General features: G+C 43.7%; 1 protein-coding gene across 17 annotated transcripts in view; it reads left to right on the top strand.

Annotated features, from left to right (window-relative positions):
• The window catches only part of HHAT (hedgehog acyltransferase), a 368,333-nt gene that overhangs the window by 8,864 nt on the left and 331,968 nt on the right, over nt 1-27,501 (top strand). For 13 of the 17 annotated variants that reach the window (XR_012331015.1, XR_012331016.1, XR_012331010.1 and 10 more), the window contains exons 2-3: nt 5,078-5,211; nt 18,910-18,977. Coding sequence is in view for 12 of the 17 variants with exons in the window: in XM_073802932.1 (XP_073659033.1) it covers nt 5,121-5,211; nt 18,910-18,977 (159 nt within the window). In the remaining 5 variants the exon portion in view is untranslated. Of the gene's footprint in view, nt 1-5,077; nt 5,212-18,909; nt 18,978-19,477; nt 19,550-27,501 lie in introns of those variants that run through there. The other 4 variants (XM_073802953.1, XM_073802946.1, XM_073802960.1 and 1 more) reach the window with 2 other exon arrangements.

Genomic DNA, 27,501 nt, shown 5'->3' on the forward strand with positions numbered 1-27,501 from the left:
GGGGAAAAGCATCTTCCAGAAGTTCTGTGTATGCACACTTCACGCTCTGGCATAGTGAGCTATACTTTTCTGCCAAGAGTAAAGAACAGGATTTCTGCCTAAGAGAGTGGGAGTTGAGAACTTGGGTTCTCTTTTCTGCTCCATTGCTGGCTTCTCTGGATCCTTGGGCAGATCCTGTCTTTTCTCTGAGCAAGATTCTGATTCCTGAAAAAAGAGCTAACAGGTAGCCCTCCTGGTGAGAATGAGAGTGGATGGCATCTTTGAAAGCAGGTGGAATGTTAAATTACAATGTGAATGCAAATGTACATTGCTTCAGTATAGAAAAATCCCTCTAAGCTGAGGAATTCTTGCCATTTTCCAGCTAAGATTTTATTATGTGGGCCGCTTGAGTTCTACAGTTCCCAGATAAATATCATACTTTTTGGAAATACCCAGCTGGGGGCTCTTATACCCAGTATGGGGGTAGAGAAATCTTGTTCCTCCAGTTTGACTTCTTTCCCCTAATCCCAGGGAAACCTCTGCTATGATTTTCTTCCAAGACCTAATCTTAAATGCGTTTTTTCTCTGTCTTCACTTTGTGCCCGTTTCTCACTTTCATCAATAATATTCAGCTTTGAGACACTGTAGTCTTGACAGCTTTGGAGATGCTATTTTATGTCTTTTATTTTCCTCTCCCCCCGCAATGCCTCCTGGACTAACTTGGTGTCAGGTGCAACTTAATTTTCCCTCCTCTCTGTTGCTTGGTTCCAGCACTTTCTCTCCACTTCCCACCGCGAGCCTGAATCGCTGACCTCCCTGCCTTTAGTCTCTACTGCTGTGTCAAGGGGCTTCTTCCTGAAGCTTCCTGAAAAAATTAAATGTGCTGGCTCACAAGCCTGAGATTTCTTCACGTAATCAGATCCGAGCCTGTCATCATATATGTTTAAGACCCTCCGCCACTTGGCTCCTAAACTGTCCCCATTTATTTCTTCCTCACAGTCCTGACCAGTATTCCCACCAAAGTGGAAGTGTTCTCAGACACATGTTCCCCATCAGACATCCCAGCAACCCGCCTTAGCTCTCACATATCAGTACTATAACCTCCTTTATATAGATCGATCAGGTAGTCTCCTACTTAAAAACAGGCTGTGTTGCTGTAGATTGGCTGTTTCCTATAGAAGTCATGTTACAAATGGTGACGAGTTTCTAGGCTATCGAATGGATGCCCACTTAGCTGATAATGTTGCTGCAGGACTGAATCTTATGCATGAAAAACAGAAAAGAGGCATTACTTACACATTTGAGTAAGGGCTTTGATTTCATCGTGGTAGCTTATGCCTAAAGAAGAACATAAGCGTGTTTAGAAAATGAGACATGGAAACTTGAGAAGTCTCTGAGAGAGTTTTTAGGAACGTTTATGGGTTTGGACATTAAAAAAAAAAAAAGTTCTAGTTACATTCCCAAAGGTACAGCTTTCTGTTGTGTCATTGAATCCTTTAAAACATATCTACTCTGATTGGCTCTCTGAGTGCACAGCTGAAGTGAACAGGGAGGGGGGAAAACACTGGGGAGCGGAATTTTCTTGAGATAAGTGGACAAGAGTTGAAAAGAAGTATTAAGGAAGAAAGATCTGTTAAGAAGGACAGGTGGGTGTCTGTGTGGTGGTGGTGTTTTGAGGTCACATTCCTGGGATTGTGAATGATGAGGCAAGAAAAGTGAGGACTGTATATAATTCCTTTGGGGCTAAGAAAAGAGGTGGTGAGAAGAGACAGTGGTCAGAAAGCTCTCCAGGTGGCTCCCAAGGACAGTTTGTTAGCTGTCTGGGGTGGCCTTGGGTCGAATGTGGGGAGAGGATGGGGATGAGAAACTGGAGAGAATTCTGGGGATGCCGGTCAGCTGAAGAAGGCCCAGCGGCAGGTAGGATGCTCACCCCCTCTCCCCATGGATGGTCAGTTAGCTGTCATCAATTCTGGAAGGAAACCAGGGCTCTGGCTAGGTAAGCTCCTGATGAGTTAAATTTACTAACTGGTTCTTCTGGCAGATCTTAGCTAATGTTTATTGAGTGCTTGCTCTGTGCCAGGCCCTGGGTAAACATTTTACATTTAATCCATTCAATAACTCTATGAGGAAATGTATTTGGAAAGTTGTGATCCACTTAAATTCCTCAGCCAGTCAGCGGCGGAGCCCAGTCTCCCCTAGGTCTGCATCTCTCCCTGATGCATCTCTCCCTGATACGCTGTCAGCAGGAGGCTACCCTAGGTCTGCATCTCTCCCTGATGCATCTCTCCCTGATACGCTGTCAGCAGGAGGCTATTTGGTCCAGTCCCCAGATTTTAGATATGAGGACACAGCCCTGCTGCTTTGTTGTTTATTACTATGTAACTTTGTGTATATGTCTGCAAAACATATACACTGTAGCTAAGTGCAGCATCAAAAAGGAAAATGTTATAACGCTGAGTTTTCTAGTGTCCTGACAGTTAAATCACTAATTCAGGGGAACTGTCCTAGAAGGAGAATGTCCATGAAAAGGTTCAAAAGAGCAGGGCTTCAGGAACTTTGATTTAATCTCCAAGATTATTTATGTTCAAATTTAGTAGCATTTCAAGAGGGGTTCAGCTCTTTGCAAATTGAGGAAAGTCATCCAATATAGTAATACCAACATCCTTGGAAAGGAGAGACAATACGAAACCCAGAGGTTGAAATTCACTTCCCAGTAAATTGAAAATTACTATATTCCTACAAAGTTCCAGAAAGAAATCTTAACATATTCTAGGAGATGCCAGGTATTTAAAAATAAAGTGTGACTAGAAATATATGAAGTTAGAAGTGGCTCTGAAAAGTAGTAGGGGAACCTGAGAAGGCGTTGTTGGAGTACTAGGGCTTAGAGAGCTTGGGATTGAGAGCATGAGTGGCTGCTTCTGGATTTTTTAGGAGATCTGCAGGAGAAACTCAGACTAGACTGGCTTGGCAACTTTTAGGTAATGACCAGAGGGTCCTCTGGTTCTAGGACCACTGATTTCTGACCTCATATTTTATGAAGGTGTTACTGAGCCCAAGCTCGTACTGCTCACCACACAACAGGCCAATAAATTGAGAGACAAGGTGTTGGGGCAGAGAATAGCAACTTTATTCGGAAAGCCAGCAGACTGAGAAGATGGTGGACTAGTGTCCCAAAGAACCATCTTACCTGAATTTGAATTCAGGTTTCTTTTATAGTGAAAGGAGAGAGGGTATGGCTGGTTGTTGCAAACATCTTACTGTCAGGATCCTTTGTTCTTGCAGCTGTCCATGTAGGTCAGATGGTTATGATGTTCCTGTGAACCTCCAACAAGACAAATGTTATTCTCTGTCCTGCAACTTTTTATCTCTATACGAACGAAAAAGTATTATACCATTAAAGGTCAGAGCCTTGAGAATGGGCTCTCCTGTATGTTTCAGGCTATAGGCAATATTTTTAACTTGTAGCAAATGCAATAGAATACAAAGGTTAAAAGTTAAGCAAAACAGATCCAACATGGAGTCAGATTTGTTCTTCCCTATTACAAAAGCTAAAGTTTATATCCCTTCCTGCTGCGTCTCCCTGTAGCCTGAAGAAAGGAGTTTGTGTGTGGAAGATTCCGAGCCAGGCCCTAAGGACAAGTAACCCTGTGAACTGGCAGTAATGGGGCTGGTGGCTGTACCTGAGCAGTGGGGTGGGGACCCAATGGTCCCAAGACCTGGATTTGAGCCCTGGCTCAGTTGTTTCTGATTGTGTGACCTCACCGTGCTTCACATTCCTCATCTGTAAATGCCTACCTCCCTTGCTCCACCTACTTCACCTGGCTGTTGTGAAGGTAAAACGAGCTCACGTGTGAATTCTGATTTTTGGCGTTACTGTCACATAATAGAAATGCTTGCTTGGGGCTTAAAATTTTGCTCTTGTTTTAATTTGACATCCACAATGAGACATATTGGAGAGGTTTAAGTAAAGCAATGAGGGCCATAAAAGGGTTTACATTTCATTAACTCTTTGTTATTTGGGAACTGATCATTTAATTTACAGCATTTTAGGACTTTCTGTTACCTGCTTTATTACTTAGAATATAGACATGGCAGCCATAACAGAGAGATGGAGAACAGCACAGGCTTAAACATCCTGGGGGTGCATTTCTCTTTCATGTAATCGTCCAGATATAAGAGGTTCAGGGCAGTTTTGGGGGTGGGGCTGAGGTGGGGTGGTACACGCAGTCAGGGACCGAGGTGCCTCTGTCTTGTTTTTCTATGTGGCTTTTACCTCTTGGTCCAAAGGTGGCTGTTCCAACTCCACCCAGCAGGAAGGGGATGACCACAGCCTCAGAGCCAGAACTATTCAAATGTCCACACTTGGATACACTGTAGAGTCGAGCTCAGCAACCATGTGTTCAGATAGAAATTCAATTACTGTGTAAGAAGGGAGCTTGCGTATACAGGGTGGGCAACTAGTAGGCTATTAACTTCTGTTTAAGAAGTGCCCAGAAGATGGAAGACAGAGTGGCTTTATTAATCCATTCTTATAAACAACTGTGGGATGACATTTGAAGGGGAGAACAAGGAGGTTAATGCTGTTGGCTTAGAAGAGGTTTGGAGATGATTCGTGCTTTTCTTTTATTCAGGCTTTTGAATAATAATTTATTATTTATTTGTGGAATATTTAGTAGTCCTTTCCTGCTACATTCCACGTCCTGTGCTAGGTGCTGGGACTCAGAGATCATGGTCCCTACTCTCTAAAGGTCCACTCCACAGGGGGAGACAGGTGTGGCAGGCAATGAGAACAGAAGTGTCTGGTGTACACTGTGATGGGAGACAGATGGGGGGCTGTGGGAACTCATAAGGAAAGACCTGCCCACCCTGGGCAGGCAGGGTGTGTGTGTGTGTGTGTGTGTGTGTGTGTGTGTGTGTGTGTGTGTGTGATGCAATGCGATGCAGGTGGGATAAGGTCATGGCAGGAGGAGGTGTGATAGGAGGAGGGTTATGTCTGTATCCCCTTGAATAGTGATGGGTCCCTGGGAGAACAAGTAAGATTCTGTCCTCTAGTGTCATGTTTATGGTTTAATGTTTTTATTTCTGTTTCTCTTCCTAGAAACTCTCAGCGTGGGCCACGGGACCCTTTGTCACAAGGAGCAATGCTGCCCCGATGGGAACTATCTTTTTACCTGTTTGCTTCCCTAGGCTTCCACTTCTATTCTTTCTATGAAGTTTACAAAGTCTCCAGAGGTAAGGCCCCAACTTTTCTAAACTTGTATCAAGAAAGAAAGATGGAGGAGGGAGTGCTCAGAGGTGGAAGATTCAGGAAGGTAGCCCCATGGGCTCAGGGTGACTTGAGCTCTGCTTTGCTTTCCTCCTGTCTTGGACAGTTTGAATCAATGACCTGAGTCGTGGAAACACCCTAATCCTGGATCTTTTGGGGATCCTGTGGCTGGTCTTCTGTAATAAGAAGGTTTGATTCAATGGCTACTGAAGGCCATGGAGATGATTTGCATTCATAATTAGCAGTAATCTCTTTAACTTCTCTCTCGCCATTACTCCTCTCAGACACATGGAGGCCCGGACTGTTTACTCTTCTTGTTCTGCTGTCCACAGTGCTTTTGTGCACATGTTGAAGAGGACTCATTACCAAGTCCTCATGCCAGCCCATGGGAAGGGGCATGGGAACCCTCCTTTCTTTTAAGGGCAGCTTGGAATAAACATTACCCTGTCACTTCTGCTCACACCAGTTGGCCAGCACTGAGTTCCCTGGCCCCAGCTGGAAGGCTGGGAAATCTTGTCGTTAGCTTGGTGGCCGTGTGCTACATAAAACTTCCCATACTGGGGAAGAATGGAAGAAAGAATTTTGGAGGGTCCATGAGTGAGCTCTTCCGTAGTCAGGGACAGTTTCCTAGAGGTGATGGTGAGCCTTGTTTTAAGGAAGAACAGAAGTCAGCCAAGTAGAGAAAGGGGCAGAGGCTCTGTGGACAGAGATGTGTTTGCAGGCAAATGGACCAGCATGTGCAATGCCATTGGGGTGTGAGAAAACACAGCATGATCTGGGAACCCCAAACCACTCAGGAGGGCTGGAGTGTAGTGTGGGGAGGGAGAGTGGTAAGAGTTGAGCTTAGATCAAAGAGCGAGATAGATTGTGAATGACGTTGTGGATTCATTTGGCCGAGGAGTCTGGACTTTATCTTGAAGGCAGGGGAGTTTGCTGAAAGTAATTGTGGTCTCTTAAAATGGCAAAGGTAGGTTTTGGGAAGCACAGTTGACAGTGCTGCGCCCCCAGCAGCTGCCTCGCTGTGGATCACTGGGACTGATTTGCGGCACTGGGATCAGCTTAGCCCGCATTCTACATATGTCCCGCTCAAAGCCATGGGAGAGACTGACCATCTAAAGTAGATGAAGGGGGCTTCCCTGGTGGCGCAGTGCTTGAGAGTCTGCCTGCCGATGCAGGGGACACGGGTTCGTGCCCCGGTCCGGGAAGATCCCACATGCTGCGGAGCGTCTGGGCCCGTGAGCCCTGGCCGCTGAGCCTGCGCGTCTGGAGCCTGTGCTCCGCAACGGGAGAGGCCACAACAGTGAGAGGCCCGCGTACCGCAAATAAATAAATAAATAAATAAATAAATAAATAAATAAATAAAGTAGATGAAGACTGTTTGGTCAAGGCTGTCCAAGTAGCTGCATTCCCTGGCTGGAGCCTCTGAGCTCTCAGGGCCCATGTGCAAGGAACTCACCTGGTCTTTGTCAGGCACCCTGTTAGGTACTTTATGTACCCTGTCTCATTCTATCTTTACAGCAGCCCTGTGAGATGGTGTGTTACTTAGAAGATAGGCTTGGCTGCAGAAACATAGCCTCCAGAATAACTGTGGTCAGGGCTGGTATGGTGTCTGGATAGCATCCATGACCCTGGCTCCTTCTACTATGTTCCTCTGCCATCCTTGACATATGGTTCCACCTCATGATGTGAGATGGCTGCTCCAACTCCAGCTGCCATGTTCGCTTTTTTCCCAGCAGGAAGCGTGCAAGGGAAGGGGGAGGGCAGACCCTCTCTTTTTTTAGAGCATAACCTTGAAAGTTGCTTGTGTCGTATTCTTTCATGCGCTGTTCCTTAGAACCTAGTCCGTGGCCATATCAACTATGAGGGAAACTAGTAAATGTAATCTTTGCTCGGGAGGCCATCTTTTTCCCAGCTAAACCAAAGGGTTTTATTATAGAGGAAGAAAGAAAGAATGGGTGTTAGCAGTTAATTATCAGTCTTTTCCATAAAATGGGTGCGATTGTTGTCCATTGTTACCTAACAAACCATCCTGAAGCTTTGTGATTTAAAACAACTACCGCCATTTATTATCTCTCACTGTTCTGCGAGGTTCTTTTCCTTTTAAATAGACTGTTTTTTTAAGAGCAGTTTTAGGTTCTCAGCAACATTGAGCAGGAAATACAAAGAGCTTCTATGCACTCAGTGCCCCCTGGCAAGCACAGCCTCCCTGACTATAGCATCCTGGGCTAGAGTTGATACAGTTTGTTACAATTGACAAACCTGTATTGATTTATCATTATCATCCAAAGTCCACAGTTCATAGTAGGGTGCATTCTTGGTATCATCATAGTGTCATCCAGAGTAGTTTCACTGCCCTAAAAATCCTTTGTGCTCTGTTCATCCCTCCCTCCCCTTTAACCACTGGCAACCCCTTATCTTTTTACCATCTCCATAGTTTTACCTATTTCAGTTTTTAAAAAAAATTTTTTTTTTTTTTGGCCGCCCTGCACAGCTTGTGGGATCCTAGTTCCCTGACCGAGGATCGAATCTGGGCCCCCTGCAGTGGAAGTGCAGAGTCCTAACCACTGGACCCCCAGGGAATTCCCAGTTTTATCTATTTCAAAGTATCCTATAGTTGGAATCATACAGTATGTAGCCTTTTCACGTGAGTTTCTTTCACTTAATATGCATTGAAGGTTCCTCCATGACTTTTCATGGCTTGGCGGCTTATTTCTTTTTAGTGAGGAACAGTATTCCATTGTCTGAATGTACCACAGTTTATTCATTCACTTACTTAAAGGCATCTTGGTTGCCTCCAAGTTTTGGCAATTATGAATAAAGCTGCTATAAACATCCATGTGAAGGTTTTTGTACGGACATAAGTTCTCAGCTCTTTTGGGTAAATACCAAGGAGCAATGGCTGAATTGTATGTTAAGAGTATGTTTATTTTTATAAACAGCTTTCTTCCAAAGAGTTGCCAGTTTTCTTCCAAAGAGGCTGTATCATTTTTGCCCTCCCGCCAGCAATGGGTTCCTGTTGCTCCACATCCTTGTCAGCGTTTGGTGTTGTCGGTGTTTTAGATTTTGGCCATTCTAATAGGTGTGTAGTGGTGTCTTGTTATTGTTTTAATTTGCATTTCCCTGATGTGTATTGTGGAGCATAGTTTCATATGTTTGCCATCTACATGCTTTGATGAGCTGTCAGGTGCCCATTTTAAAATCAGATTGTTCATTTTCTCACTGTTCATTGCCCATTTTAAAATCAGATTGTTCATTTTCTCACTGTTGATTTTCAACAGTTTTTGGTATCTTTTAGATAATAACCCTTTATAAGATATGTTTTTGCAAATATTTTCTTCCAATCTGTGGCTAGTCTTCTCATTCTCTTTACAGTGTCTTTCATAGAGCAAAACTTTTAAATTTTAACACAGGCAGCTTATCAATTTTTTTCTTTCACGAATTATGCCTTTGGTGGTGTATCTAAAAAGTCATTGCCACGTCCAAGGTCATCTAGATTTTCTCTGATGTTATCTTCCAGGAGTTTTATAGTTTAGCATTTTACATTGAGATCTATGATGTCCATTTGTGAAGGGTGTAAAGTCTGTGTCTGGATTCATTTTTTTTTGCATGTGGATGTCCATTTGTTCCAGCACCTTTTGTTGAAGAGGCTGTCTTTGCTCCACTGTATTACCTTTGCTTGTTTGTCAGAGATTGGTTGTGTATATTGATGTGGGTCTGTTTCTGGGCTGTCTATTCTGTTGCATGGATCTCTTTGTCTGTTCTTTTACCCATACCACACTGTCTTGCATACCATACCTTTTTAGTAAGTCTTGAAGTTGGATAGTACTGGTTGTCCGACTTCGTTTTCCTCCTTCAATATTGTGTTGTCTGTTCTGGGTCTTTTGCCTCTCCATATAAACTCTAGAATCAGTTTGTTGATATATACAAAATAACTTGCTAGGATTTTGATTTGGGTTGCATTGAATATATAGATCAAGTATGGAAGAACTGATATCTTGACAATATTGAGTCTTTCCATGAGCATGGAATATATCTCCATTTATTTAGTTCTTCTTTGATTTCTTTAATCAGAGTTTTGTTATTTTCCTCATTTATAACATGCATATTTTGTTAGATTTATACCTAAATATTTCATTTTGGGGGGTGCTGTTGTTTTTAATTTCAAATTCTACTTGTTCATTGCTGATATATATTTGTTTATTTATTTTTTGGCTGCGTTGGGTCTTCATTGCTGCACACAGGCTTTCTCTAGTTGCAGCAAGCGGGGGCTACTCTTCGTTGTGGTGTGCGGGCTTCTCATTGTGGCGGCTTTTCTTGTTGCAGAGCACGGGCTCTAGGCGCGCAGGCTTCAGTAGTTGTAGCACATGGGCTCAGTAGTTGTGGCTGGTGGGCTCTAGAGCACAGGCTCAGTAGTTGTGGCGCACGGGCTTAGTTGCTCCGTGGTATCTGGGATCTTCCTGGACCAGGGCTCGAACCCATGTCCCCTGCATTGGCAGGCGGATTCTTAACCACTGTGCCATCAGGGAAGCCCCATTGCTGATATATAGTAAAGCGACTGACCTTTATATATTAACCTTGTTTCCTGCAACCTTGCCATAATTGCTTATTAATTCCAGGAGTTTTTTTGTCAATTCTTTGGTTTTTCTAGATAGACAGTCATGTTATCTGCATACAAAGACAGTTTTATTTCCGCCTTCCCATTCTGTATACCTTATATTTCATTTTCTTCTCTTACTGCATTAGCTAGGATTTCCAGTACAGTGTTGAGAAGGAGTGATGAGGGGGAACATCCTTACCTTTTTCCTGATCTGAGCAGGAAAGCTTCTAGTTACTCACCATTAAGGATGATGTTAGCTGTAGGTTTTTGTGGTGTTCTTTACTCAGTTGAGGAGGGTCCTCTCTATTTCTAGTTTACTGGGAGTTTTGAATCATAAATGGGTGTCGGATTTTTTTGAATGCTTTTTGTGCATCTACTGATATGATCATGTAATTTTTCTTTAGCCTGTTGTTTTGATGGATTACATTGATGGAGTTTCATGTTCTGTGAGACTTTGTTTTTAATCAATCTGGATTGGACTTAGCTGGGCAGTTCTTCTGCTTTGTGTGTTGTTGCTGGGCTGCAATTATCTGGTGGCTCAGCTAGGCTGAAACGTCCAAGATGGCTGACTCACATGACAGGTTATCAGCCAAGAGCTCAGCTGGAGGCTGTCAACTGGAATGCTGTGGCTCTCTGTATGTGGTTCTCCACGTGGCTTTGAAGAAGGAGTATTGCATGTGTGTAAAACCAGAAGCTGCAGATCTCTTAAAGCCCAATCTGGGAAGTTGAGTAGGTCACTTCTGCCTCACTTATTGGTCAAAGCAAATCATAGGGCCAGGCCAGATTCAAGGGGAGGAAGGACTATGGCTTTTTATGGCTGGAGCAGTGCACATAGACACGGAGACAAGGAATTGATGGTGGCCATCTTTGGAGTCTCTCTACCACAATGGGTGTTATACTTCTTTACCCAGATGGGGATACTGAGGTTGAAAAATATAACTTGTCCAAGGCCACACATCTAATAAATAATGGAACAGGTTTGTCCAATTCTAGACCCAATATTTTATTCTATTCTGCCACTCGTATTTATTGATAATTTAATTTCCTAAAGCAGCTTGCTTTATAGGAGAAGCCCTTTTATCCATTATACTGTAAAAGTTCAAACCTTAAAATTTTATCCCACTGGAACAAAATTTTTCCTTCTTATGTGGTGAAAGCTACTGGGATGGAGGTGGGAGGGGATCCTTCTGTGGAGAATACAGAACTTCTCTGCATCTCAGTGGATCCAGCGGCTGTCATCCTGTTTGATTTATTACTGACCACACCCTAGCCTGGAGCTTCTTTTATCCTTCAGGCTTTTCCTCTTAATATCATTGCCAAAGTGGCCACTCCCAAGAAGTGTCTTATTTCTCTATTCCTTTTTCCATTCAGCTCATGGAAGCCAGATCCCCCTGCCTTGCCAAAGTGTGTTTAACGCAATGTTGAGTTTCTTTGGCTCCACGTCTTACTATCTGATTCAGGAAAAAGTGCCACTTAACCCAATTATGGAAGTAGATCCACTGGGAAAACTGTCTCTTCTTTGAACTTTTTTGGGTGTTTGTTTGTGGAGCAAATATAGGGCCTAGAACATACTAGAGGCTCAGAACTTATTTGTTAAGTGGAATGCCACGGGTGGGCACTTACACGGCTGCTTTCTCTGGGCACAGAGCAGGCATCTCATTCGCTGCTCTCTTCCCCATCAGCAGTAGCAGGGTGGTCTGACCATTAGGGACAGCAGCAGACTGATTATAACAGCCCTAGTCACAAGGGATCTCTTGGTAAATCCACAGCAGGGACTGAACAGAACAGCCCTTCTTCCACTCAGCTCTTCCAAGAGTCTACATAGAGTGTGTCAAAGTCATATGGAAATGCTTGGGGGTGGGGTGGTGGTGGTAGTGGTGATCTTCTATGCTTGGTGACCTCTCCCCTGGTATTCCGCAGTATTGTGGCTAATCCAAACCTGCTCCATTAAGTTTGTGTCTTATGGTTTAGAACATGTAGAAATACTTTTATGTCTCTCTGATTGCACTTAATTTGAGGAAAGATGCAATGTGTCACGCAGTAACCTTGAAAGAATTAATGCCTCTGCCTAAAAGAGGGCTATGTATTTTTGTCATTCGTATCAGCTTAACGCAGTTCTTGGAATGAAAACAGTTGAATTCTCATCAGTGAAAACCATTGGTGATAGGAGGTCACCTGGAAAAGCATCTGGAAAGGGAAGTCATGGCCTACTGTTTCAGCTTACTATTGATTTATGTTCAAAATTTCTTTCTTCTTGTACCTATTTCGACATTTTGTAGCTTTCTAGCGATCTATGCATTTTATGGAGGTTTTCAACTTGATTAGTATATTGTGGTTTGTAATACTTACCTTAGAAAAAATTTGTTGTTTCTCTAGTTGGCTTTTCTCTCATTGTATACTTTGTTATTTACATCTTCTCCTTCACTCCCTCCGTCCTACTTTTTTTTCCTTTGATCAATTGTGCTAGAGATCTTATTAATCTTTTCAGCTTTGTTAGATATCTCAATTGTTTCTTTTTGTTCTCCAATTCATTGATTTCTGCCCTTATCTGATTATTCCCTTCCTTATTGTTTCTTTGGGTTTGCTCTGTTCCTTCATTCCAACTTCATGAGTTGAATGCTTAGCTCATTTATTTTGTGAGGAATCTATTTGTACTGTTTTATCATACCTGATTGTTTTTCTCAGAAGGATTTCCGGAAGAGGAAGTATAGAGTCAAACTACATGAATGTTTTTAAGGTTCTTGATAGATAAACCCAGACTGTTCTCCAGGAAGGCTGTGCCAATTAACACGTTTTCTATTGGAGAATGTCCATCTTACTGTAGTCTCAGTAAGTTTAGCCTTTATTCTTCAATCCACCTCATATGTATTTGGTATATTGATAAGAAGTGTGAAGAGTTAAATTACTTTTTTTCCCAAATAGGTAACCAAACACTATTTAACAAGTCTTTCTTTATTGAATTATAATGCAGTCTTGATCATGTACTAAATTATTATATCTACTAAATTCTTTCATGGATATGCACACATGCATACACACACAGTATGGGGGCTGTCTTTTCTGTTTCATTGATTTCTCAATTAATTCTTACATCAGTACTGTGCTGTTTTAATTATTTTTGCTTTTTAAGTGTCTGAATATCTGGTGGAGTAAGTTACTACTCCTTGTTCTTTATTTCCATTCTTTTCTTAGCTATTCTTACTGGTTTATTCTTTGAGATACGTTTGAAATTGGCAGGTTCCAAAAAAATCTCATTAGGGTTTTAATCAGAATTACAGTAAGCCTAGAAATTAATTTGTAAATAATTGACAATCTTATAATATTGCATCCAGGAGTATGGTATTTTTTTCTCAAGGTTTCTGTTACTTCCCTTAAAAAAAGTTCATGGTTGTCTTCATAATAGGCCCTGTTAAAATTCCTAAGATTATTTATAAGTCTTTTTCTTTGTTTTATAATTGGGAACCTTTCCAATTATATTTTCTGTAATTTCTAGCTGATTATTTCTGGTCTATAGTAAAGTTGTTTATTTTGGTTTCTCTATTTTATGTTCCAAAAATTATTGAATTCTCTTAGGGTTCCACTGGCTTTTATCATTTGATTCTCCTGGTTTTTGTACTTAGGTAATACCCACACATAATGATAATGGTTTTGCTTCATCTATTATTACTTAGCCAGGACTTCTAGAACAATATACTAGTTGGAAAAGAATGCTGTCCTTATTTTGTTATCCCTAACTTTAATGGAAAGCCGTATATTGTTTTACCATTAGTGAAACGCTGAATAAGCTTTTCTTTGGAAAAAAAACATGTTAAGGAATATGTCTAGCTCCCTTTTACTAAAATTTTAAAATCAGCAATACATGTTGAATTTTATCCATTTTTAAAGAATCTATTCAGATGATTACATAGTTTTCCTTTCTCAACCTATTGATATTGTAATCATATTTCCAATATAGTTCATATGGTTTCCTACAACAAACCTACTGTGACTATGCTATTTTTAAATACACTGGTTGTTTCTGTGTTTAAAAAAATATTAATAATTTCTGAGTGAGATTAACTGGCCTGTAGTTTTATTGTTTCATCCTCAGATTTCAGTATCAGCGTTCTGTTAAGTTTTTGAAATGAATGGGGAAGCTCCCCCACTGACTCCGCCAATATTATGGAACTGTTTAAGTAGTATACGAAGTGTCGGCATCAAAGTTTGATATCATTCGCTTGTAAGTTTGTCTAGCCACAGAGTCTCTTTGGAAGTAGACTTACTGAAAACTTTTCAGTATCTTTCAGGATTATTGGTATACGTAGCATTTCTTCTTAAGTCAGTGTGAGTAATTTATATTTTTCGATTTCATTGAAATTTTCACATGTATTAATGTACGGTTGTATGTCATATTCTTAAAATGTTTTGAATTCTACGTGTGTCCCTTGTTTTAGGAAATTTAAAAAGATTTTGTCTACTTGGTAGGTTGGTTCTCTTTTTCGAAGAACAAGCTCTTGGATTGATTTATAAATTCTACCGTTATTCTGTTCTCTGTGATTGCTTTCTGATGAACAGCAGCCACCCTAGATCTTTTTGGCTTTGCAGAGCCCAGGCTCACCTTTCATGGAGTAGCTATCTTCCTGAAAATTTGCAGTTAGAGACATTTTTATAAAAGGAACTGTGCTTTCCATTGATTTGAGTTTTTATTTCACAGGTATTTTATTTTCATTTCTTTAATCTTCAGTGACAAGCAGTTAATGTTTCTCTAAATAAACTCTGTGACACCAGAGAGCCCTGATATTTAAGCAGATATGGAGCAAATCATTTGAATTGCCGCCTCCAGTTTCTTTTCTCTTTTTTTTTCTAGTAGGTGTTCTTAAAGTGGGATGCAAATATAGTTGAGCATATTCATCTTTTGACTTTTGTTTGTTCCTTTACATGCCTTTTCTTATCACTTGTCACTAATCCCAGCTTATGAGAAAAGGCTATAGCAGCTCATTTATGGATTAATTCTTTTATGTCGTTCATGCAACATACTAACCCGTCACAGGGGACAGGCTTTGTCAATCCGGAGGTAATTTTTCCCACTTGCTTCTGTGATTAGGAGTTTGGTTGCAAGACGGCTGGTTACTTATCTGGTGGCCCCAGTTCAGGGCAGGGAAACAAAGGCTACCAGTCCTGTGTTTGTACAGGTGCCCTTGGAACCAGGTGAGCTGGCTGCCCATGGACAGAACCACTAGGGGCCCTTCAGTTAATACAGCCTTGTGAAAGGACCCAAGTGCAGGGGGCAAGGTCTGGACAGCCTGTCTAGATAGCCAGCATTAATTGTGCTGTGGTGCAGCTAAGACTCCGAGTGTTCCATTTGTCAGGGCTTCGTGTTATATTTGATCTTTTTTTTTCCATGTTACCTATGGCCAGGGTCATAGGAAACCGTCAAGTCGCTGCCTTCCTACTGGAATTCCAAGTCTCCTGGCCCACCTGTTCCTCTCAGGCTTGCACTGGTGTTTTCTTCCTAGATTGACACTGATCCTCAAGGGAGGGGCTTGTTGGCTTCCAGAGAGCCTGCTTTCTTAAAGCCTGTGATTAACCTCTCACAAGCACTCGGGACCGGGCCCTGGGCTGGGGGGCACTGGAAGGCAACCCTCAGTGTTAGACTCTACAGCGCCTCACTCCTCAGGCCCCCTGCTCCCCCAGCCTTTGCTCTGTGTTGCGTCAAAGCTTACGGCTTTTTCTTTACTGGAGCGTTTCCATCTTAGTCTGGGGCTTCCGGCTCTCCAGGAAGCACTAAGGATTCCCATGCAAACTGTGTGCCTGGTGGCCTGCCTTGATAGACCCCAGAATTCCTAAGGAGTCGCAGATGAGCAGCTCTTTCAGGGAGATTTGAAGGTCATTTATGTGTATATCGCTTTGCATCCTATTTACATATATGATTTGTTTTTGCTTGGGCTATTTCTAAACCACTTTATTATTCCCTGAGTGGGAACTGGAAGAGAAGCGAGAAGGAGCCCACGTACTTCTCATGGAAAAACCAGCACCTTTTCTTCCCTCTTGTGTATGATCATGTACCTGTGCATATCTGAGAGTTGCTTACTATTCAATTCTCTTATCTTTAGAAGCCCATCTTTTCGGCTCCCTTCCCCCACTCTCATTTACTACCACGGTCTGCTCTATCCTCCGGCTTCCTAGAGAAATAAAGACTCCATAGGAGCTGATTGGAATTTTTCAAATGCATAGAAACAGCAGGACAGTTGGGCCACGGTTGGGTGTGCATGTGCCCGACAGCGGCTTGTATCAGACGAGGGTGGGTGTGTGTGTGTGTGTGTGTGTGTGTGTGTGTGTGTGTGTGTGTGTGTGTGTGTGTGTGTGTGTGTGTGTGTGTGTGTGTTTCCCTCCCCTTCCCTCTAATTACCCCTACCCACACCGGAATTGATTTCCCATCACACTGTTGAGGGTGAAAGGGTAGGTAGGTTAGAGGCTTTAAGTGAACGGTTTACCACCACAGCTGATTGGTGATTGAAATGCGAACCCTCTCACTCAGCAAGTGGAATGAGGCTTTGATGTATCCCATTGTTGGGTGGTGGTTGGTGGTGGAGGGCAGGGGAAGAATCAACAGCTGACATAGTATTGAGGGCTCATCAGCAGAAACTGCTTAATTTCTCTGCTCTCAGGCAGTTTGTGGAGCGCTGAATTTGGGGAAGTGGAACCAGGGCACCTAGAAGAAAGTGCTGGCTCTGCCCACAGTCAGGCCTGTGTGGTGCAGAGAAAAGTGCTCAGGTAGAGAAGGCTTCTCTCCATTTGCAGCGTCCTCTTGCTTGAGGGAATGTGAGTTATGATGAAATCTCGTTCTTGCCCAAAGGGTGAGGGTGTGGGGTCCTCACCTAAGCAGGATAATCAGAGAAGTTCTGAGGGTCGTCACCCTTCACGGAAAGATCTCCTGCTACAGTTTCTCAGCTTCCGTTCTACCAAATTCTACTTTGGTAGAACTCTACCAAATTCTATAGCAATGCATTTCAGCTAATTCAAGACGGTCTGAAGACAGAGATCACCAAAGTATCATGAAAGGATCTAAGTTGTAATTTAAATGTACGTCATACAGCATTTGTTTGTGTCAAGAAATCAGAGAAGGGTGATTGGTAGGAATTCTCCAAAAGCTGAGGGAGGGTTTTGGTGTAGAACCATACTGTCCATTGCTATAGCCGCACGTGGCTAATGAGCTCTTGAAATGTGGCCACTTCAAATTGAGATGTGCTGTAAGGATAATGTGTCCATGGAATTTTGAAGAATTAGTAAGAAAAAGGAATGTAAAATAACTCATTAATAATTGTTTAATATTGATTCCATGTTGAAATAATGTTTGGACATATTAGGGTAAATAAAATATTCTAAAATTAATTTCACTTTGAAAAATTATTTTTTTAAAGTGTGGCTACTAGAAACTTTAAAATTATAAATGTGTCTCAGATAGTATTTCCACTGGACAGCGCCAGACAGGATTTCATCTTAATTCTCATGTCTGCATACGATTCCTCTTTCCCACTAGAGGGAGATGTGTCCTAATTTGGGGGAGTCAGCTGCTTAGCTTGTAAACTTCACGGCTTTGGAATGTACCCTTTTAAAAAAGAAGCACTCACGTTTTTGCTTTGTTTCAATTCTGCATAATTCTGTTGTTTCTGGAGGTTGCACTTTGTAGGAAAGTGAAGCCAAAACAGAGGAGGCAGGAAAGCAGAGAGGTTCCCCCCTTGTTTTTGTTAGTGTTCAGAGAGACCTGTTACTTTGTTGGATTATAATAGCTTGCTGCTTGTTTGTGGGCTGTTCCCTTGGAACTTGAGTCTGTGTACAGCACAGCACACACACACAGACACGCACACACACACAACGTGGCCTGTGTGCAGCTGTAACAGAAAGGACCAGGGCAATCACACACAGCCACAGCACCTCCTGGACCTTAAGAAATTCAGTGTGAATGTGACCTGGAGTTGCGCCCTGTGGCACACTGGGCCCCAGGACTCGATGAGCCTCCCTTTTGTGCTTTTCCTGGGGGCAGTGTTGCCTGGGGTTTGAGGCTGGGGGTGCTGTTTGCATCTAGTGTGTGTAAATCTGCCCTTTGATCCTACTCTGAAACCAGCATCATTTCACGATTATGTTTTAGTGACGCACTCTCTCCTGGTTTTCCTTTGATCTTTCTGGGTAGCTCCTTTGTGGTCCTCTGTGTTTTTTGTATGTTTGTTGGTCCGATGAGCACTGGATTTTTCTTTTCTTGTCTATGTCTATGCAGTCTGTGCCCTTTTGGGTGATCTCAGTCATTCTGGAGGCTTCATTACTACCCTGGGGACTCCTAAGTCTTTACCTCCAACTGAGGCGCTGTTTTGAGCTCTGTCCATGCCCATCCAGCTGCCTATTGACATCAAATAGACACCCCAGACTCAACCCCCACAGCACTCCTTACCTCCCATATCATGGCATTCTTCAGCACCATTGTAATTTCTTATTATTTGTTTGTCTCTCTCATCCAGTGTACAGTAAGTCCCAGGAGAGCAAAAGTCTTGCCAATCGTGTTCTGCGTTACTCCTACTATTTCACACCGCGCCTGGTTATTGTTCACCCTTAGGAAGCATTTGAATAAGATTTTAAAATATTTTTTGTTTTAAATCAATTGTACTGTTTACTTATAAGCACATATATTACCATTATACAATTCCATCAATAATCTTGTTAGCTTTATATCACAGGGCTATGATCACCATCATTTTGTGGCATGGTCTGTTTAAAATTTTTTTTCACCATCTGTACAAGCGGGGCATTTGCCCTCATCCCTCCTGTGCTTCCTTGTGCTGGAAGCTTTTGCGCTTAATCCCTCTCCTTTTGTGACCCTTATGACAAATTAAAGGGACATTTCCATCAGCCCCACCATGTATTTCCAGGAAATGAGGTCACAGAAATGAAGGAGTGTGACATGTTTCCATGCCTGTAGCTCAGTCCACGGGCAGCTTTTCCAGGACGTATTCCAGTTTCCTTTGGTACCTCTCCTGTTACACCAAGCCCAGTTTCATTTGGATTCGTGACTAATGCACACTGTTTTTCTTGTCAGAACATGAAGAGGAACTGGACCAAGAATTTGACCTGGACACTGACACTTTATTTGGAGGATTAAAGAAGGTACAGAGTGGATCAGTGATAAACCTTTTCCATTTTCAAACCCGGTTTCAGTGTTTTGCATCACTTTTGTATTTGGCGTTGACCCAGCCATAGTACTCAGCAACGACTGGACATTAAGTACCTTTCCTGCTGTAAAAGGTGCGAGTGTGCCGTGTAGAGAAAGGCATTCCCGTGCTTTGTCTTTATCTCATCCCATGTTCTCCTCTCAAAATACTAGAGATGTGGATCGGTAACCTTATCGGTTCATGCAGATTTCACTTTTGTAAAGTTTAGGAAGTTCCTTCCTGACCTAGCCATAGCTATTGGAGTCAAATGTGGCTCCTGGACACTCCCTATACCAACTCATGGCAACTGTGGAACTGTTTCCTTCCTGCCTCTACTGCCCCTGGCCGTCCACACCCTGCAGAGCATGCTGGGAATCCCCCGCCCCTCTGCTCCCTGGTTCCGGGTGGCAGTGGGCCATTTATCCTCCACTGCAGCTCATTGTGCCTGCTTAGCCCGCTGGCAGGGTGGCCGCTGTTGCTCTCCTAGTGGTGACGGTTAGCACTTCTGTTCTTCAGAGTATGTCATGGGTAGGTACCAGACCCTCCTCTTTTGATTGCAAGATGTTAGACTACTTTCTGTGTCCCACCAGAACTCCTTTCCTCTTGAGTCTGGAGTTTTTCTTATTCTTCCCCTTTCAGTTTTCCAGGACCCCATTTCAGTAATGACTTGGATCACATGACATCCAGCTTCAGCTCATAGTTTGGGTTCAGGTCAACCCTAGTGAGGAGCTGTGTATTTGTTTTTCTAGGCATTTGGATATGTTTAAAAAAATGATATCACACCATTGCTTTTTACTATTTTTGCTCTAAGTGTGTAGTGTGCCAGGTATATTGTAAGTTTAATCAGCTTTTGTTGGTTGGCTTGGAGCATAGAAAGATGCTTGCACTCCAGGTTCGGAGCACCTGACTTACAAATGAACTTTGGAAGACAGTTCGTTTCCAAACTGGGTACTGCCTGTATTGATATCTTCCTACTTTGAGAGTTACAGATCTTACTTAGAATTGAAGAAAACTGGCTTCCATTTCCATTTGATTTTCTAGGGTAACCTGTCCCTTTTCTTCCAGCTCTGGCTCTGTACAGAGCCACCATATTAAATACATGGTTCATGTTTGTGTGGGGCTGGGAAGAATGTCCTGCCCTGCATGATGCTCTTCCCAGTTGTTCTGCCCACCAGACATTTCCGTGAAAAGTTGGATATAAATTTAATTTTCGTACATCGAATCCATTTGTAAATGTTTCTGATTTAAATAAGCCCTTTTTAGGATTATTCGTAAGATGTGTAATGTGCCCACTTCAGAGATGAGGAAATTTGGGAAGCTTTATGTCACAGTGGAACTTGAGTTGTCACAGTGTTACAGAACTCAGGTTTAGCTGCTCATCGCTCAGGAATCCAATACTGAGAGATAAGTGTTGGGTAAAAGGAAAGGTAGCTTTATTGAGGTAGCTGTCAATCCTGGCGAGAAGGTGGACTCATGTCCCAAAGAACCAACTCCCCAAGTTTTGTTCAGAAATTATATAGGGAAAAGAGGAAGGGGCTATGTGTTGAGGAGAGAGTTGCAAGGTGCATCATCAGCTCATGGACATTCTTGGTTGGTGGTGAGGCAACCAGGAGTCAACATCATCAACCTTCTGGTGCTGATTGGTCTGGGGTCTACGTGCTTGTGGGCAGCATCTAGTTAACTTCTTCCACCTGGTGGGGGTTTCAGTATCTGCAAAACAGCTCAGAGGATATGGCTCAGAATATATCTATAGCCCCTGAGGAGAAACTAAAGATCCTTGACTTTGTTTAATGGCTAAGCTATTATTGTTTTGCCTTGTTTGACTTTTTCCTTTGCTTTTGCATTTTCTCACTTCTCTGATTAAACTTACTCTTTGATTACAGTTTTTCTGCAGACGAGACAGGCGGAGGACAGTGGGCGGGGGGGGGGGGTTTGTCCTGGGAAGGCCCCATTGGGTCCTGCTCTGGTTACAACAGCAGATAGCCCTTGTGAGTGTCTGGGATCTACTCTTTAGAAATATACTGCTATTGGATCTCTTACAACAGAAAAAAAATGGTGATTTAAAAAAAAATTTTAGAGTCATAATTCAGGCATTTCAGATAATACTGAATTGTTTGCCAGGGGCAAAAATAAGCAAACTCATTTTAGACTAAGAGACTTTTCGCTGAAGAGAAGCAACTGTGAGGCAGTATGAGAAGCTGAACGAGGATCAGGCCCTGACAGGTTTGGAGCTCCCATGGATTTCATTGTTGCAGGCTCAGCCCTGCTGGGTGTTGCTACTTCTAGACAAAGGGGCTTTGTCTTCGCTGACTTCCCAGCTCCCACCACCCCATCACGTTCAGCTGCTTGACTCCCTGCCAAAGCTTCAGAATCCTGGGGACATGACCTCTTCTGTGCATTCCCCATGACAGCCCCCTGGGGTGATGGGCACAGGCAGTGGATGTCGACGTTTAGGTCGACCCTGCCTTTGTGGAACAGTGCACAAGGCTCAGATAAAAGCTCCAAGGACTTTTTCTATTCTGAAAAATCTCTGTTCCTCTGTCCTGCTGATCATCCTTCCATCCATTCATCTGATGGTGTTGAGCACCTCTTGTCCTCATCTTTCTGTATCTCATTACCCTGCATAGGGGATGAGTAGTTTGGAGTCCTAGAATTTAGAGGGAAAATGGTGAGCCAGGGTGGATAGCCAACAGATGAAGGAAATTGATTCTGTGTCCTTGGTGAAGATCATAAAATAGACCCGGGGCCATATGTCGTGACAGGAGGTTCATAGATGTCTGCTGAAAGTCTTATTGCAGCTAAAACAGAAGCCTAATAGGTTCTGAGTATTTCCTTTGGAGGTTATGGGAGGTGGCAAGCAAACGCTATTCTGGTCTAAATTCTAATCAAAAGGTGACATTAGGCATGAGTAGAAATTGTGAACTTTAGAAGGAAGCTTTTATGTCCTCTGACCAGTCCATCCTTTAAATGTCGCTAAACCTCAGCACTGCTGACCTCCTTTGTTTGGGGGCCTGTTTTGTACATTGTAGGGTGTTCAGCAGCATCCCTGGACTCCACCTCGTAGGTGCCAGTAGCACCAAGTCATGACAGTCACGAATGTCTCCAGGCGTCACCACATGCCCCCTAAGGACAAAACCGCCTCTCTTTGAGAACGGCTGGCCTGCAGTCGTATTTAAGGGCTTCGTCATGCTGACTTGGCCATTTCTTACCTTTGCTCATCCTGTTTCCTCCTCTGGATCGTGCTCCACCTCTTCCCTATCTGGTCCTCACTCACACTTCACATCTGAGCCCAGGTGTCTCCTGTCACGGAAGCATTGCGTGGACCTTTAACTTGGGCTTTTTAATGCGCATAGTTCCTGACACTTCTCTGTTTCTCTTTTTATCTCCTTCCACAAAGACAGCTTTTAACGCATGTGTTTCTGCGCCCAAGTCCATGTGGAGTGCTAGGGACATAGTAGTGAACCAGACAGACAAACTTCCTGTCCCAGTGTCTCCTAGTGGGGACAGACCAACAGTAAGTAAATGAATAAACGTTAACAGCCACAGATTGAGCTAAATGATCTGAAGGAGATGAACAGGGTGATGTGTAGTCATGCTTTGGATTGAATCTTGTACCCTATCATGATAAATATATTTGTACAGTGTTATCTTGTAGTATCCATCCTCCACCAGACTGTGAATCTCACAGGGGCAGGACTGGGATTTAATGAGTCCTGTATCTTCAGTGCCTGGGACAGAGTAGGTGAGTATTTTGCTGAATTTAACTGCAGGAGACAGTAACACTGTGCCAGGTGGCAACATTGGCGTAAAATGCATCAGTCCTAAGTTCACCTTGATTGGCATGTACATGAATGCCGAGTGGGACAGTGTTGACAGTCAGAGCAGGGAGAGACCACCGTGGGCACAAGCAATCCCACACTGCTTCTGGGGGCAGACCTTCAGCTGAGCTCCACAGAATGGGTGGGATTTGGCAAGGTCATCTGTAGAGAAGATGCTCTTCCAGAGGGGCTCAGTGTGGTTGGAAAGGAGACGAATGTATCAGGGTGATGGTGACTCAAGGGGAAGCTTCCCTTAGGACAGTGAAAGGTTGCTGGGTCTGAGCACAGTCCTCCGGTTGCCGATGATGGTAGGGAGGATTATAGCCCAAATCAGGAATACCTTTGGGTCTTATCATTCCTTTGGTGTAAAGCTGCTTGTTTCTGCCGAGAGACGCCAGTTGTGGGGGAGATTGCGTAGATGTAGCTCTCAAGGAGTGTTCGGGTTAGGTATGCTGTGACGTTTGCATGCTGTTTCGCGATGTATCTTTTTCCAGGCTTGAAAGTGCCTCCCCGCGTGGGCTCCAGTGGCCTCTTGGAGCAGTCCTGCGCTGGGAACCTGTGTGTGGCCAGGGACAGGTCGAGCCCGATGCCTTTCCAGTTCTGGCCATCTGTCTCGGTGTTTGGTGGTTCCCTTTTGTCTTGCCTAGTGTTTTTGCTAGATGTCCCAAGAACATGAAGGAAACTTTTTAGTGGCCATGTTCCTTGCTTGATATTTCTAGATAGTAGGTTCTGAATCAAACTGACATGAATGAAGCTCCATGTTGGGTTGTATTATCATGAATTTGTTTTCCTTTTCTTTCTTTTTTTTTTTTTTTTTTGCGGTACGCGGGCCTCTCACTGTTGTGGCCTCTCCCGTTGCGGAGCACAGGCTCCGGACGCACAGGCTCAGCGGCCATGGCTCACGGGCGCAGCCGCTCTGCGGCATGTGGGATCTTCCCGGACCGGGGCACGAACCCGTGTCCCCTGCATCGGCAGGCGGACTCTCAACCACTGCGCCACCAGGGAAGCCCCTATTTTTATTTATGATTCAAGATAGTTGTTATAATGGAAAGAGCACAGGTGTGGAGTTGGATGGACTTGAGTTCAAAATGCAGTTTGCTCCATTTTGGAAAATCATTCACCTCATTTGAGCCTTAGTTTTATGTTTTGGAATATGGGAACGGGAGGGCTTATTGTGGAGAAAGAGATGATGATAAAACACCCAGCATGTATGTGGTTGGTACAGAATGGATCCTCAGTCCATGCTTCTGTGGTCATTATTTTGTCCTTCCATGGATGGTGACGTCCTTGCTTTAGAGCTAAGATTTGTTGATTCCCCCTGTCTGGCAAGGAGATAATGTTCTACAGAGAAACGTTTAAATCTAGAAGGGGATGGATTGCTACTGAAAGGAGCTCTCAAAAGCCTAATGCATTATGAAGAATTTTACATGTAATCAATTACTCATTTCTTTCCTGAGGACATCTCTTCCTGTGACAGTTCTGAAATTGGGGCCCACTTGTGAATGAGACGTTCTTTGAGAAGTAGAATCAGAGAGGAATTTTCAGTGCCTGCCAAGAAGGTTAGAAAGAGAAGATAAGATCAGAGAAGGGAAGCTTGATCACTTATGTCTTTGAATGTTAAGAGAGAAGAGGTCGTTCTTAAAGTAAAGATAAAATTTTTAGCTACTCAGATTTTACCTATAAAGATTTTAATATTCAACTTATTTATAAATTCCTCTGTATTTTGATACTTCAAAAAAAACACCCTCAGCAAGCTCTATGTTGAATCATTTAACAAATATTCATTGAGTGGCTGCTGTGTGAGAGGCTTCTAGGCTGGGTGCTGGGGGGCTGTGACCTTCCAGGCTCTGTCTTCACTGGGCCCTGAATTCAGGGGACACTGATGCTGAGACAGTGAGGTAAGTGATGCAGCTATTCACGGGGCATGCAGAAACAGAAGGTGCCTGTAACCCAGACTCACAGAAATTAGAGCTGAGGTACTGGGGAAGGATGGGTGAAGGGGGCAGCGGCCCTAAGGACTGGATTTGAGAGAGTCCTTCAGTTTGGCTGGGAGGTTGAGTGAGAGCAAGGGATGATACAGGATAGACAGGGGCTGGATCATAAAGGCCATTGGGTGCTATAGGTGGAGCCTGGACTTTATTCAGAAGGCAAGGGATGGTTACTGAAGGGGTTGGGGCCATTGCCATTTCTTCTGAGGACTCTTTGAGGAGCCTTGGCATTTCTCTACCTTGCCCGCCTCCCCCGATCTCCCCCACTCAAGGTTTGTGCATCCCTGGACTTAACGTCCTGGAATGTATATCGCATAATGTTCCTCCCCGTTTCTTACAGTATGAAGTCCAGACTCGGTGGCTGACATTCAGCCCCGTTTGTCCACTGGCCCTACCTCGTTTTAGCAGCCTCATCTCCATGTAGTAACCACGTGCTACAAAATAACAGGATCGTCTGCCATTCCCCAAGGATGCCTTGAGGTTTCCTCCCCGTCATCCTCATGCAGACTGGGCACACTTCCCTGCGGCTCAAGGAACAGCCCACGTGAAACCTTTCCTGACGCCTCTCTCCCCGGCTCCTCCCCCTGTTGGCATTGATTCCTCCCTCCTATGAGCTCCATTCCCAGGACTCCTCCCCGAGCCTGTTATAGAGCAGTTACCTGTTTTAGATGTAAGAGGATCTTTCATCCCTGCCTCACTGGAGCAGGCATTCAGTAGTGGCGGTTGGGTTAAGGTGGACATGGCTGTCTGGTTGGGCACTTACTGTGAAGGATCATTGGCCCCCTGGCGATGTTTGCTTTGTTTCACGTGTCTCAACTCTGGCAGGTTTAGAGAGTGTAGGCCTTACCTCATTTTCATTCAGCCGTAGCTCTTCCAAGATGATTGCGGTGTTCTGGTCGTGTCTGCCTTCCTCCATCTGATGGGAACAGGTGAACGTGTGGTTTGGTTGTTTGTGTGAATTTTCAGCCCGTCCTTATTAACAGAGGATTGGATGCAGCTTTGCCCCTTCACAGAGGGGCTGCTCAGCAGAGGGAGATTCTTGTGTCCTGTTCCAGCCTCTCCAGGCAGAGAGGGTGTGGGCTGAGGAGTCTCCAAATGGTGGGAGCAAGAAGCCCGCAGACTAGTAATGGAGGGAAGGTTCTTGAGCACACGTTGGGCTTGATTCCCTCTCGTTTACATGAAGAACTCCTGCTCTTAACCTGCCAGTATGCTGTCTCTTGTCTAGTCTCATCCCTGCTGGATGTCCTTCCTGATATGTAGGAGATTTGCAACTAGGCGGGGGGAAAAATGAGGCAGTAGTGATTTCCTGGGGAGCACAGGAAAGGGAAGCTCTCTGCCTTATGTGAAAATAGGGTCTGTAATGCAGATGGATAAGCATCAAATTTGCTTATTAGCTCAATCACTAAGGCCCCTGCTTGGCCCTTCTCTCTCTTTTATATCTACTAACTCATGCAAAATATTTTTTTTTTTTAAAAAATTAATTAATGATTGATCGATTTTTGTCTGCGTTGGGTCTTCGTTGCTGCACGCGGGCTTTCTCTAGTTGCGGCGAGCGGGCACTACTCTTTGTTGCGGTGCACGGTCTTCTCATTGCGGTGGCTTCTCTTGTTGCAGAGTACGGGCTGTAGTCGCGCAGGATTCAGTAGTTGTGGCACACGGGCTTAGTTACTCCGCGGCATGTGGGACCTTCCTGGACCAAGGATCAAACCTGTGTCCCCTGCATTGGCAGGCGTATTCTTACCACTGTGCCACCAGGGAAGTCCTGCCAAATATTGTTTATTTTGTTATAAAGTTTCTTGAAGGAGCCCGGAGAAGATAAGGTGAAATTAGAACCAAGGGTTTAGCCCTGCAGGACTAAAAAATCAGGTGTGTGTATGTGTGCATGTACACGTATGGAGGGAGAGAAGGGAGAAAAAGAAACAGATTGAGAGAGAGGTTCCCCATGACTACTTAGTAAAACCTTGAGGTGATGATATAGGTTTGGAGCAGTGAGACATTTCTCAGCCACAGGCCGGTCAGTTAACAAGTAATTCTTTGCTAATCAACTGCTTTTCTATAGGTGCTGTGGATTAAGGGAAGTAAGAAGCATAGCTTCTCTCCTCAAGAAGCTAATACTCCATCTGAGAATGCCAGGCTGCCATGTGGCTTTAATAGGGATGATGCTCTAATTATTTAACTAAGGGCAGCAGCATCTGTCAAGCTGAAGAGATAGCAGGTGTACACAGCCAGGACAACTGACCCTGTTTGTGTGTCCTTCCTGAAAATCGGCATTTCACTGAACAAAGTGTTTCCATTTTTATGAGTGTCCCTGGTTGGTATAGCCCAAAATTGCCATGTGAGTTTCCAACCTTGGAATGACCAGGGAAGGCTCCCCAGAGGAGGTGGATCTGAGCTGAGCCTTGAACAGGAGGATAGTGTTTTGAACTGACCCGAGTCTGTCTGATTGTTGAACAAAAGTCAGATTCTTTGGTTTTACTCTTATTAGCTTCTGGTAGTTGGACGTGGGTAGGAGTTAAATATCTTCCTTTCCTGTAACCTCACTACCAAGTGATACGTCGTAGGGAAAGAGTTCAGATCTGAATTCTGCCACATGTGCAAACACTTATTACTTATTTCTTCAGTGGCAGGTACAAAATCTGCCACTGAACCTGTTCTCTGTCTGTAGGTTCTCCAA

The sequence above is a fragment of the Tursiops truncatus genome, chromosome 1 (genome assembly GCF_011762595.2).
Source record: "Tursiops truncatus isolate mTurTru1 chromosome 1, mTurTru1.mat.Y, whole genome shotgun sequence".
In the NCBI taxonomy this organism is placed as follows: domain Eukaryota; kingdom Metazoa; phylum Chordata; class Mammalia; order Artiodactyla; family Delphinidae; genus Tursiops; species Tursiops truncatus.